General features: G+C 47.6%; 6 protein-coding genes and 1 pseudogene across 7 annotated transcripts in view; all 7 read right to left on the bottom strand.

Moving 5' to 3' along the window:
- Positions 1–291, bottom strand: part of TEOVI_000229000:pseudogene — a 559-nt pseudogene extending 268 nt beyond the window's left edge. The window contains exon 1 of the mRNA in view: positions 1–291. Within this exon, the coding sequence occupies positions 1–291 (291 nt within the window).
- Positions 292–715: 424 nt separating this feature from the next.
- TEOVI_000228900 (guanylate kinase, putative) lies at positions 716–1336 on the bottom strand (the record flags this gene model as incomplete). The annotated part of the gene is made up of 1 exon (XM_067225382.1): positions 716–1336. One exon carries the CDS (start codon positions 1334–1336, stop codon positions 716–718), a length of 621 nt encoding a protein of 206 aa, XP_067081483.1.
- A 469-nt stretch (positions 1337–1805) lies between these two features.
- Positions 1806–3260, bottom strand: TEOVI_000228800 (YEATS family, putative; the record flags this gene model as incomplete). The annotated part of the gene is made up of 1 exon (XM_067225381.1): positions 1806–3260. One exon carries the CDS (start codon positions 3258–3260, stop codon positions 1806–1808), a length of 1455 nt encoding a protein of 484 aa, XP_067081482.1.
- Positions 3261–4304: 1044 nt separating this feature from the next.
- TEOVI_000228700 (chloride channel protein, putative) lies at positions 4305–7262 on the bottom strand (the record flags this gene model as incomplete). Its single annotated transcript, XM_067225380.1, has 1 exon — positions 4305–7262. One exon carries the CDS (start codon positions 7260–7262, stop codon positions 4305–4307), a length of 2958 nt encoding a protein of 985 aa, XP_067081481.1.
- A 469-nt stretch (positions 7263–7731) lies between these two features.
- Positions 7732–8814, bottom strand: TEOVI_000228600 (uncharacterized protein; the record flags this gene model as incomplete). The annotated part of the gene is made up of 1 exon (XM_067225379.1): positions 7732–8814. One exon carries the CDS (start codon positions 8812–8814, stop codon positions 7732–7734), a length of 1083 nt encoding a protein of 360 aa, XP_067081480.1.
- Positions 8815–9075: 261 nt separating this feature from the next.
- TEOVI_000228500 (uncharacterized protein) lies at positions 9076–10437 on the bottom strand (the record flags this gene model as incomplete). Its single annotated transcript, XM_067225378.1, has 1 exon — positions 9076–10437. One exon carries the CDS (start codon positions 10435–10437, stop codon positions 9076–9078), a length of 1362 nt encoding a protein of 453 aa, XP_067081479.1.
- A 1299-nt stretch (positions 10438–11736) lies between these two features.
- Positions 11737–12222, bottom strand: TEOVI_000228400 (uncharacterized protein; the record flags this gene model as incomplete). The annotated part of the gene is made up of 1 exon (XM_067225377.1): positions 11737–12222. The coding sequence occupies one exon, from the start codon at positions 12220–12222 to the stop codon at positions 11737–11739; it is 486 nt and encodes a 161-aa protein (XP_067081478.1).
- Positions 12223–13619: the final 1397 nt, after the last annotated feature.

Below are 13619 nucleotides of genomic sequence, written 5' to 3'. Positions count from 1 at the left end.
ATATATATATATATATATTATATGTCCACGTGTACATTGAATGATTGGTGGACAAAGAGTAACCCAATACGGCAGTAGTGGTTTTGTACCAAGCACATGAAGCAGATTTTGAGTCATACGAGACCTGCACGGAAAGGTAAAGAAAAACAAAGGCGAGGAAACGTCAAGCATTTCCGTTGGTTTCCTCCCTATATGTTTCCACCACACACCACTTAGTTTACACGTATACGAAGGCACACACAAAGAAGAATATATATATACACATAGGAATGTATATTTCAGTATGTGCATGTCAATGAAGATATATATATATATACCCGCGTATGCCCTAAGAAAGCTTTCCAACACCACAAGGGAGGGGCGTGCGAACGCTTTTAACCAGAAGATCCATTGACCGGCACTGAACCAAGTTCAACGTTTCCATTTGCTCTATATCCATTAAACACGAACACACACTTACGATGTGGCTCACATGATATCTAGTCCCCAACACCGCATCCCACAGCTCCTATTACCCATAAGCTGATCAGGGTCAGATTGACATATTATTGCCGTTGTTTATGTCATAGCATAATTAATAATAACAGGAGTATTTTTTTTTTTAATTCTTTTTTCCCATGTCCTTAGAGTTCTTCAGCGCATCACTTGCATATTTTAGAAAAACATGTCCCACCACTCTGCCATCGAATGCGTGCACACGCAGGCACTCACACGATCACTTATTTAACCCCTCCATACCATATTTCAGAAACTCGCTCCCAACGATTTCGCACAGTTTTTTGTACGATACCTCCAACTCCTCATTTGTGATGACGTGGGAAAAAAAGGTAGGATTTTCCCCCAAAAAGTGCAACTCCACCTCAGCGGTTGCAATGCGCCGCTGAAGCACTTCCTCACTCAATGCACCCCGCTTTTGAATTCGCGCGCGCAGAACATCGATTGATGGCACCGTGACAAACAAATAAAGTACATTCTTCAAGTAACCGCTCGCTCGCAGCTTCTGCGCGCCCTTCACGTCCATGTCAATGACACACACCTTGCCGGTACTTTGAACCTCCTTAACCGCATCAATGCTGGTGCCATACAAGTTTCCGTGAACATCACATAGTTCAATGAACTTTCCCTCTTTCTCCATTGTGAGCATGCTCTCACGAGTCGAGAAGAAGTACTCACGGCCGTGCACCTCACCCTCACGGGGAGCACGCGTCGTGTGTGATACGGAAAATCCAAAGCGATTCGGATAAGCGCCCATCAAACGCTCAAGGAGCGTAGTCTTTCCCGCACCGGATGGTCCACATACAACAATTGCTTCAAGCTTCGTGCTTCCAGAGCTCATTTACTTCAATGGAACAGTACGTATAACGTCAGTTATCAATAAGGTATGAAACAATACAAAATTGTGTGTGTACGCGCGTGCGTAGAACTCCGCTCTTCTGCTACCAGTCAGTTATAACCCCCTACTAGTGATACCTCGGACGTGAGCACCGACACCCACAGCGGGGAGGAAGTGAAAGGAGATCATTCAAAGAATGAAAAAAAAAGGAGCATCAGATGTGAGAGTGCGCAACAAAGCTAAAAGGGAAGATATTAGGCAGGAAATTGTGGGGGGGGAGCAGGCTTGGTAACGGAACCGGAACAGGGTTGGGCAGATGACAGCAACGGTACGCCTCAAGACAAAAAAATTGACTTCTCAACAGTTACACCCCAATACGCAGCAGAAGTGGGACGGTAAATGCCGCTCGCTTGGTTAACGCCCTTCAACATCCTAAACCTGTAACCATGACCACACGCAAGGAACACACTCCCTAGCGCTTCCACGACGTCTGAAGAGCAGCGCACCTCTGGCTCATGTGTTTGATGACGTCCCGCAGCTCTTCTGCATTTGCTGTTGCGGCTGCAATGTTCTGTTCAATGCTTTCACGTAACTCCAACTGCTCCTTCTTGAGCTCTGCAAGCACAGCCCGCATGGCATCAACGGCACCACTCTGCCGCCGTGACTCGCATGCATGAATTATCACCTCAAATGGAAAGCACCAGGGGGGTAGGGATCCCACGTCAATTTCGTGGTCGGAGTCATCACAAATATTATCATCATTCATTACGGAGCGACTGCGTGTCCCGTGTCGGTCGCACCGCTCACTTTTCTCGCATTTCTTCTCCGTATGTTGCGTCGCCAGCGGTTGAACCGACTGCTGGTACCACGGCAAGAGACATATTCGAGGTGGTGCCATTAACTCTGGCTGAGGCATTGCTCGCACAGCGGCAAGATATCGCACAACGTCAAGCGTCGGGTGAAATATTCGCATCGCATCACGCCTCTCGGCTACGACAGGGGCCCCCACGAGGTCTACAAGCCTTTCCCGAAACCCGGGTTCGCCAAGGATAACCATATCAGGTGAATAAACAGAATTACTAAGATCCATACGCACTGCACTAGTTTCCTCAGGCAATACAACACCACACTCGGGTACTCTGGACCTCTTCGTTCCAATAAGCGAAGATGACCCAACACCCGCTAAACGTTCCTCTTCGTCGGGTGAGAGGATGACAGTTGACGGTGGTTTACATTGGCCTTGAGTTGAGCTTAGCAACTGCGGTGTGACGTCAACACGCTGGTTTAAGAGAACCATGTGACTCGCTGTAAAAGGGGCTATGCCCAACCATGGATGAAAGTGCACCTCCACCTCCACCAAATGTTCCGCCCACGTGTCGTCCACAATGAAAAACGGCGGGTGCGTGACTTCGCGGCGCCGCTCCGGAAAGCCGTTAGGAAGAGTGAACACAACTCGATCGACTAATGCGTACAGTGGTGAAGCACTATACACCTGGTTACTCTCCTTTCCATCTAACATTTCAGACCGCTTCACACCATCTGCCTTCATGAATAACTGATGACGGTACGATAGGTCCTGCGACGCTACGGAACCATCACGAAAGTAAATATACCGGACGTGCGTGCAGCGACTGATTCCTGCGCAGTAGTCATGAACATTGTCTCCAGTATCCTCGTCACGAGATGTTTCTTGTTGGCCACTACCCTTCCCGCTACGCTTCTGCTTGGCGTTACCACGGGACGCAGAGGACAATGCATGCGCTTGAGAGGATGCGGCGACTGCTGAAGAAGAAGCACGGCACAATGTTAAAGGAAGCGCAACACTCCCAACGCAAAATGGAATAAGGGTGGCACCTGTGTAAACTACATATTCGTGTTCCCCCGTGATGGAAACAGAAGATCCAGTAGATTTAGAAGTGGCCTGCATTGAACTTCAACTACACCACACACGTTCTCCCTCTATTCCAGCACCTTGCCCCTATGGTTCCCCACTATCACAGCGCCGCAGCTGATCTTCAGCTTCTTCCGCCCTTGTAGATGTGAATGAATGGAGATGTCTTCCCTCGGCGGCAAGTGGAGAAATGCTTCTCCTTAGTCTGCTTTTCTTCGGTGACGGAAAGTAGATGTTGGCCAAGGAGGGAAAGGGGAAAAAAAAAAATTACCCCTCTTGGACGATATGCTCGACCTCAATGGAGAACACTTTTACAAACAGTAAAAAAAAAAAAGAAAAAACAGAAATGGACCAGAAAAGCATACTTCGCCTTCTTCCCCCCTTTGCAACAAAAGGGAAGAGGAAGTAAAAAAAAAGTGCGGGAGAGTTATAGTTAGCCCCATTCTTTTTTTTTTACATAACAACTTCACCGTCGGGTGCAATCCAGGACGGCTCGACTAACCAAACAGAGCAAAGAGGCAATGTAGAGGAAAGGAAAGGAAATAAATGATCCAAAAGAGCAGTTCAACAATCCCGTTCTTCTCCATTTCCACACTTTCATTGTCTTTCCTTTTGTTGTTGTTGTTGTTTTCTTTAGATGCGTGAATGCAGTTAGTGTCAGTAGGATTTGCTCGCCAATTATGGCTTCCTGCTGATCACACATCTGCTACCCCCATCATCCCTTCCCCCTGAAACTCGTAAGCTGATACAATTGGGTCCAATCACATCCGCAAACGCTACTCCATAACCTCATTTCTGCGGGAGCGGTCCCCTCCCAGGTTATACTACTGATGATAGTGCCCAATTTTGTAGAGGTACACCCACCCATACTTAAACTCCCCCTCAGAACACAAAGCTGTAACTCTGCCATCCTTTAAAGAAAAAAAAGAATGATGATAATAATCATCATCATCACACGCACGTTTGATTCATGACTCCTTAAAGACAAGGTCGTAACTGCATTGAGAATGGCGGGTGGGTACGGATCACAACGTTGGTATATTGACAACTACGCCACATTGCTTAGGGGTATTATTTACCTTAGAAAGTAGCATCGGGTTTCCAAGTCCCGCCGGGTTCTTCTCTAATGGAATTGTTCTCCGACACCCTATCTTCCTCATCACTCACACACCACTCACCAGAGCGGTAAAATTCATATTTCAACGCAGCTTCCCACCCACTCGCTGACCTTCCGGACGCAACTTCACTCGACTCCTCCCCACCGGCAACCTCAACATCTGCAACATCACTTGACCCGGTGTTTGTGGAATGTTTTCTCGACCCCTGGATTCTCCGTCGCCTTCTGTCAGTTCGGATTATTGACTCAATGATCCGATCGGCCATAAGATCTTTCCGTGTGATGATTCCAACGATCCGGTTTCCGCTGTCCACGACGGTCAGATGACGAAGCCCAAGGGTTAGGAACATTTGATACGTACGCGGGAGTGTAGCGGTGGCGAGCACGCAAAACCCCGAATAGTCAATATATGGAGAGAGATCCAACTGCGCATCTAACCACTTTTCCAGAGGAGGAAGCACACCATGCAGGTTATCCCGATACAGGGATGCCTCAACACGCTTCCCGCACTCATACGAACAAGTCGAAAGGTGATGCGAGTAATATAAGTGCCACAAAACGATCTCCAACTGCCTTCGCATCACAACCCCCTTGTACGTCTGATCCCTAACGCTTTCAATAGGAAAAGCGTTGTGGCGGGTGTTTTCCAGCACGTCCACCACGCGACCAATGGGAGTTACCGTCTCCAACACAACCACTTTAGAGGACATAACGTGGCGAGCGTCGAACATGGGATACTTCTCCACCACATTCATATAATTCAACATAGGCACACAACGCGCCTCTAAGAGAACAGCATTGATATTATGCGTGAAGATCTCCGCTGTTTTCTTAGCAATCATGATACCCACCATGAGTGGCAACATGTGTTGAAACTGTCCTGTGCTTTCCATCAGGATGGTACAGATGGAAAACGCAAGTCCCGTTGTGCCACCCACAAAACTACCCGCACCGATAAGAGCAAAAATGCCCGGATCGGCCCACGAGGACCGACTACCGGGGCTAACAATGAGGAACACCACAAGACCAACAATACGGCCAACGGTGGCACCAACAACGAGTGTGGGAAACACAGTGTCCCCACACGGCGATATTCCAAGGAAAATTGCGGAAGACGTGTAGTAAATCAGCAGAAATATCATTAGAACAGGGAGAGAGAGCATTGTCTCTGTCCGCAGACTGAGAAGCGTCTGCAGCGCTGAGTCTGCGTTGGCGAAAGCAAGAGAAGCATAGGAATGCAGTACAATCCAGACCTGTTGTTCATGCACGGTTGCAGTAACGGGGATCACTGTATTGTTTGGTGCCGCACAGAAGAAGCCGTTAGCACCGTAGAACGATATGACCGACACGTCACGCGAATCAGACAACGTTTGGGGCACGGCAACGCAAGGCCCGCTCTGAGTATCAACAAAGTGGGGAGACACCGCTGATGAGTTTCCCCACCGCAGCGTTGTTAAACCTCCAGCTGTCGTGTTATCGGTTGGATTCAGCGCCGACGAGGGGGGTGACCAGCCGGCACTCCCAAAGGCAACAACCATCCAGTAGTGCAAACTAACATAAGCAACGGTGAAGGCAACCGGTAACAACGCGCGGAAGGCTCTCACTTTGAAGCGTTGTTCCAAGTGCCGCCGTACCACAAGCGCGAACCAACTCAGCCGGACATAGACACCGGACAGCGCACCACAAATAAAACCAATAACAACAGTTGGAATGAAATATAATATATGCATTCTCACAATCTGCTCAAAAGGAATAGTTGACGCGAACACCTGAACCAGTTCCGATATTAGTTCTCCTGATGAATACCCGGTACGGTCGCGCCCAGCAAAATACAAAAAGTGCGAAAAATAAACTTGAATAAACAACGAAGAAACCAGTGACGCAGCAAATACGTAAAGAGCGAAGCGGACTGGTATGGTAGTGGAAATTAACTCCACCACGACCATGAGACCCCCAATCGAAACATTAAACGCAGATGCAATGCCCGCCGCGGCACCGATTACTACAATTGTCCGACGATCACGGGGATTCCTGAAGCACTCAATAATATTTACGTGTTCGATCTGTATCCAACGCCGTCTCTGAAGCGTCTGCGCCCCCACCATGGCTCCAGTTAGCATTAACGTACCACAATGGCCGGTACAAACGCCACTTGCCACACTAAAAACAACGGAGGCGATCTTCGCAAGCAAAACGCCAAAACTTCCCAACATGGGGTAATCAACACCATTTAAATACGCCATAACCTCTGGCATACCTGCCCCAACACTCCCAGGAACGCAAATACAAATAACGCTTGAAATAAGCGATGTGACAAAGCTGAAAGACACCCACATCAGGTACCCTTTCATGTAGGAACGCGGGCTAATGCCGTACAAACCAACGCCAACACCCTCGAACATAGCGGTGAAGTCCAACTCCGCATGGTCCGGAGAGCGCTCGGGATAGCGGTTTGGGTTGTAAAATGAGAAATTATTAAGCCCATAACCTAGAAGCTCGTAACGCACGCTTGCAAACACGTGTAACAACGCCACAACTACTATGGCTGTAAAACTAACAGCAATACCAATTACAACAACGAACACCCATATGAACCAACGCGGTTCCTGACTGCGACCTGCAAGATGGTCCTTGTATACTGTTGTTGCCGGCTCGAACGTGTCAACGGACTCATACCGCTCCATTTTACGCCTTTCTTCCGAACTATAGAAGCGTGGGTGTCTTGTAGGGATCGTTGCTTGCAGCTTCTGCCGCAGCGAAAGGTCGTGTCGTTCTTCAAGCAGCGGCATGTTTGTTGAGAAACGATTCGTACATCGCCTGACTGCAGCCACAGGTTGGTTGGCATTATTATCGCCGTCGCAGTCATCAGACGAACCTGCGCCGAGCAGTGGGACCCTACACTGTGAAGACTGCCCCTTCATCTAAATGCGGGTTGTGAGAAGAAATCCTAGACCACGGTGGGAGAGCGGCCGATTATGGAAAGCGACAATCCTGGGCTAAAGCTGGCTTTTGGAGAGGCCAACAGCCTCACACCCGGTGCACCGTTTGCTAACGTTCCCCTCTTTCTTTCTAGGTACAACTCTGAATGCGGAAAAGAAACCCCCGTGGTCACATTAGCACGCACAGAGGTTGCAAGACACAGAAGATATCGGGGGGAAGGGTAAAAGGGATAGCATCTGCGATACACAAAGATCAGTGACACATGCACACATGCGGAAAAATAGACCAATTAACACCAACACTCGCGGAGTGCCAAAAATATCAGCACCGGGCACGTCATAGAGCGCGACAAGTAACCTCGCGGAGCCATCGTCAAAACCGAAAATACAGGACGTGCAGTAAGTGGCACAATCCTTTTCATTATTTCCCTCTACCTAAGGCTCTTTCGCCTTAATTACAGTATCTGTCGTAGAGTCCCTCCATGAAGGCAACGTAGGCATCCTGGTCCTCCCGATTACCCACTGCCATTAGTGGGTGGCGGCTATGTTTGAGCTGAAGCACTTCTACAGCGGGGATCTGGGGGCAATCCGCCTTTACATTATCAATCAAACGTTGCGTAAGTTCGTTGGGTACGCGCGTATCCTTCACTGACATTACAAATGCTATCGGGCACCGCAAATGAATCTGGTTGCGGTCGTACTTGTAAGCATCTTCACCACTGTAATCGCAGAATGTGCGAAAGAACCAAAGTACAAAAGATGGAAACCAACATGAAGATTCGATCACATTATGTAGTGTGTCGAATGCCGCCTCAACAACAACAAGAGAAACATAAGTGGCCAACTCGGGGGGTAGTTTCATTGCCGTGTAGAACGTGGTCGTTGCACCGCGACTGAAACCGAATAAAACAAGATGCAAGCGAAGAGGCCGTTCCGGCGTATGGCACCGGGAGTCCATATCTTGGAAACTGTCCTTGTTAGTCCCAGTTGCTACAGTTCTTTTACGCCCCTCAATGATGCGGACCGCCCGCCGAATCTCACGCAAGCAGGCCGCTTGATCCCGTTCCCCAGCCAGGTTTGTCATGCCCACACGCGAGTAGGAAAAGTTAATGGGTCGCACGGAAAAGAAAAGATCGACCAAGCACCCCTTTAACATCAGGACCCAGTGAATAGGATTGAGGCTACACCTGTTGTAAACAAACTCATCCATCTCTGGCGACGCTATAACATTGTGAAGCAGACGAGGCGACACAGAGCACGTTGCATGGGTCAAAAGAGGTGGATCCTCATCTGCCGTCAGCACAAACCTGTCGGCGTCCCCCAAAAGAGAACTGGATTCCGCCGCCGCATCACCGTTACCTGCAACAGTCTCAGTAGGGCGCCAGCTACATGCATTTTCAAGTACATCAACGCCGTCCGGACCAGTGTAACGAGAGATGTGCGTTCGCGATGTTGTTATACCTGGTGTGGCCACAGTGATTATGTTGGGACGACGCGGTGGGTTGCTTTCGTACGGGGTGTAACGAGGCAGCATGGCATCCGACTATACACTTAATGGAGTTCAAAACAAACAAGCAAAAGTGCTTAACAAACCGTAATGTCAGCGAAGGAGGGCAATAAGAGGAGAGGCATCCCCCTCACTAAAGCTGATGTTATATGCGAAAGGGGGAGAATAACGGAAAAAAAAACAAGCAGTAATCGGGCACAAGTGTTCAATGAGACAAAGAGGGAGGAAAGCAGCACTATTTACTTTCCTTTATGAGTTTGCACTTATTTCTGTTTGTGACAGGGTGCCCTAGTACAACTCATCAAAGTCATCCAATGCAGCTAGAGCTGATTGAATTTGGTCACGTTGCCTCTTCTCCTCCGCCTCCACGGAAGCGCCCTCGCCATCGTCGAGCTCATCATAATTTTCCTCGTTGTTGTCCACATCACTGTTATCATCGACCACTGTTGTTGCTCCCTCAGCCGCAGCTGCCTCCCCGTGGGCACCTCCTGCCGCTGGCATCCCAACTCCTCCGAAGGTGGCGCTGCCGCTTGCGTCCACCTTCATGCTGTCTGGATCAACACCAATAAGTCGAAGCAGCTGGCCAGCACGGGCCGATTGACGCTGTCGGCGCCGCTCCGCTAATGAATCCAGAAGAGGGTCCACACGCCGCCGGAAGGCAATATACTCATCAAGCTTCTCTTCAATCTGCTCACGTATCATGTCTTGCACCTCCTCAGTATACTTTGCGGGCGTGAAAAATACGTCATAACATTCGCTGGGGACCTCAGCCTCGTTTGCATCCACTCCCTGCACACCAGAAGCACGCAAAAAGAAACGCGAGGGGTACATTACTTCCATCTGCTGCAAATCGTCGTAAAGTCGTAAAGCCTCAAGCACCTCACTCCTTGTGGTTGTCAAGAGTCCGTTGCTCATCTTGTATTTTTCTTCAATAGCGGAAAGGTGTTGTTTCTGCTGGGCGATATCCTCCTCAACTATCTTCAACTGCGTCATCTTACCAATCCGTTCACGCTCCATCGCAACACTTACCCGCTGCTCCTGATTCTGCTCCCGCTTCGCAGCAGTAAGAACACTATGAAGGTTTGCAAAGGTGGCTGAACGCAGCAAACCCCCTCTTTGCCGTTTACCACGTGGTGGTTCTCCACTAGTTGCGGTTTGTTGCGCCCCATCCGCAGTGGCCTCAGCCGCGGAAGGAGGCACCACCTTCTTGTCGACTCCTGTACTACCATTAGTTGAGCATTCGCCTACTCTCGAAGTGAGTTCTTCCAAGCTTGCTTGAATTTGCAACCGATCCCTCTCGAGACGTGTGAGCAGAGACTGCAAACTGTTGAAACCGCGGTCAATAATACGTGCACCTTTACGCACCCTTTGGTAACGCCGCACACACCACTCGACGTGTTGCCGTATCATATTGCGTTGCTCAACTGTTAGAGGTTCGGGGTAGTCCTCCACCAATGAGAGAGTTGCGGTGCCAGACGGATCTCCCGCCATTCCTTCAGCATCCCTCTCACGTAATGCCTCAGCAGTGGCGTCACGAGCAGATGGTCGCTCCAGAAGTGACTGCGAGTCCACACCACGCTTCCGCCCTCCAAGTGCTGTGTTATGTGCGGAAACCGATTCCAAGGGGTAATTTACCGGAGCCGGCAGCATTTACCACTCGCCAACCGCAAAGCGGGGTTGTGACTAAATGAATATGTTCCCTCAGCAACACAACAAACGAAAAGTAAGCTAAACAAATAAACAAACAAACAAGAGGCAACCCCTACGGAAGCCACGAGCTTACATTGGAACCAAGGGAGAAAAGAGAGAAGACGACGAAAGAATAGGAAATGTGGCGGTATGAAGCCTAAGGAGGAAAGGGAGACGATAAAGTAAACAACCAAATAAAAGGAATTCAGAACATTGCATCTGCTCGCGCGTGCACACACACACACTCCTTCCACAAAAAAAAAACACACACAGCAAAGCATATATACATGCACATGCACATAACGTTCTTCGTTCACTCCATCTCGTGTCTGATGTTTACCTTCGCAATAATTATAATAACGCATCAACCCCCTTTTAAAAACGTTGCCGCTCTCTATGACCAACTAGCCTTTCCACACATATAATCTCCCAATATAATGGCTGGTGGTAGCATGTTACTCTCCTTTCCTTCCCTTTTATTTTCCCCTCTCCCGTTGAGAAAAGGGTTTAAGGAAAGAAAAAAAGCCTAAGTATAAAAGCATGTCTAACAAACAAAAAACAAAAAACACACTTGAATGGGGAAAAAAATCACCCCCCCCCCTCAAAAACAAAAACAACCGGAGTGAAGATGTTCACAATATCGACACAACTATATTCTTCTTTTTTGCGTACAGGTAGATGTGACTCCTCCAAAAACCGTCAAAGAAAATAAAAGGAATTAGGACCCAGCTGAAATGGAAGCCGGGTTTCCCCTGTGATACAAACGAAAAACAATCATTGAATATTTAATGGGGGCACTTCGAGTCATTTGCTCAGTTGGCCATTACACGTACAGAGAGATTGAGAGTGTGTAAAACAGTGGCAGTAATAATAATAATAATAACAACAATAACAAACAAAAAAGATTTTGACCTGCACTGCGACACCCTTCGCTCGCTCATGCAACGATGCGTATGCTATGTGAGTGTCCACAAACTTTGCACGAACCACAAATGACATGGAGGAGAATATTGCAAACCTTTCTTGTGCACATTGCGCCAGCTGCACCCACCTGATTCACTACACGAAGTTACTTCCTCCATCATGCATTCGAGATGCGTTGGACACAATAATAGCAGATTCGAACAATTACACAAACAGACGCGTACATGTATATTAATGTACGTAAATGCATCCCAGCATCACACTGAACACCCAACATCCACACAAAATAAAACAATTCCCATCTACAGCAGACACCACTGGAGCACTCCACCTGCTCTACTCAGCGGGGTCATCGTCGCGATACCATTCGTCTTGCTCAGGATCGTACCACATCTCATTTGTTGGATCATAGAATTGGCAACTTGGAGGATGGAAATACAAATTCTCCGCATCCGAATAGTAAAACGGGGTTCCCTCCGTACGCACCCATTCGCCCTTCGGCAGCACTAATGCATTACCCTCATCATCCAATTCTATTTGCTGTGAGCAATTTTGCGCGGGTGGAGCTGAGCCGGTTGGTGGGGCGTTTGTCTTCTCCGCACCACTGTTATCAACTCCGTTTCCTAAAGGTTTTGTTGGGACTGGTGTGGAATTCACCTCAGGTTCAGGAGGTGCGCTGCCCTTACTTTCTACGCGTGACGTCTCTTCATTTGGACCATTTGCTCGTCCTTCAACTTTCGTAGAAGCCGAATTCGGCCCTCCTCGAGGCGGCGGAGGTCTTGAGGGACCTCCTTGTCTTACTTTCGAGTCTCCACAACCCATAACTTTCTTTCGTGTTTTTCTTTCTCCTAAAAGCTACAGTACGTTTCTCCCCTCCCTCTCCCTTTCTTTGTGTATGAAATGAGCGTCCGTTTGTATGACCCGCTGGTTTCTCCCCCTAATCCGGCCTTTGAGCTGCCTCTTCTCTCAGAGATATCTCCTCTTCAGATAGGGCAATATAATATATATATATATATTATAATAAAAATAACTGGAGTTGGGGTTTCTACTTGCTCGGCCTTCTACTCCGAACTGATTTAATTTTTATTTTATTTTTGTCTTTTGCTTTCCCCTCCTCCCCACAACCGTTAACGTGTGATTCTCTCAAACGAGCCCTCCACACACGAGCGGAGCAATCGAAGCCGCAACTCTCCGGTTGGATGTATACTTTTTGCTTTCTTTCCTTAAAGAAAACAACCAATAAACAAATTCAAACAACCCCTCTATGAATCTGTCGGTTCGACGCTATGTGTGTGTGTGTGTGTGTGTGTGTGTGTGTATATATATATGTGTATGCGGTAAAGAAAATAAGAAGACAAGAAAACAACAACAACAGCAAAAACTAAACCTCGTCCGCTGTGTTGGGCCTTCTAACCCTTTTACTTTCCAATATGTTTCCTCGCTATTTTCGTCTCCTCAGCCTTCGCCTTCCAGGAGCAACAAATATATTACTACCGGACACAAATATTATTACGGCTAGGCACAGCTCTGGACCACGTAAATATGTTTGTGTCTCCTTCTACTTTCCCTCTGTGCACTAAAAGAAAATGAACAAAAAACTTCCGCAGATATCCCCTTTAAGTAACAATGTAGCGCTGCCTTCAACCAACCAGCTGCGGTTTCCCTTCTTTCTTTCTCTCCTTTTATTTCCTCGCTACCTTCTATATATAAATTGAAAAACAGGTTAAAACTTTCTAGTCCTATGTTTTCACCAGGTACCTCTATGTCCAAGGTGAGTCACAGGAACGAATCAATGCGAAGTAAGAATATATCTTCCTTCTTTCTTTTTTTTCTTTTTGCTCTTCTAAAAAGTAAATAAACAAAAACAAATAGTAAGGAAACAAAAAAAAAAAGCAAAAAGAGATCAATGGAGCAAGTGCATGAAAGATAATGTACAACATCAGAGCGGGGGGGAAAGAGATAAGAAAAACCAAAGGAAAGGAATAATTAAAGCTACAGTAAAGCGAGTAGCGATAAGCAGATGTAGTGGCAAAGAAAAAAAGGATTGAATGTATGTTTTTAAACGCGCAGAACTGTGAACTCGTATGAAGAGAAACATATTTTAAATCGCTTCACCCAACATCTCTGAAGACTTTCCATATATCTACACGTGCACAGTCACATACAAATACTTCATCCTTTTTCTTTGCTTTCCTTTTGTTTCTTTTCATGATATGATT

The sequence above is a fragment of the Trypanosoma equiperdum genome, assembly GCF_001457755.1.
Source record: "Trypanosoma equiperdum strain OVI genome assembly, contig: ctg_547, whole genome shotgun sequence".
Taxonomy (NCBI): domain Eukaryota; phylum Euglenozoa; class Kinetoplastea; order Trypanosomatida; family Trypanosomatidae; genus Trypanosoma; species Trypanosoma equiperdum.
Note: the sequence above shows the minus strand (reverse complement) of the source record. Positions and strands in the feature narration are given on the sequence as shown.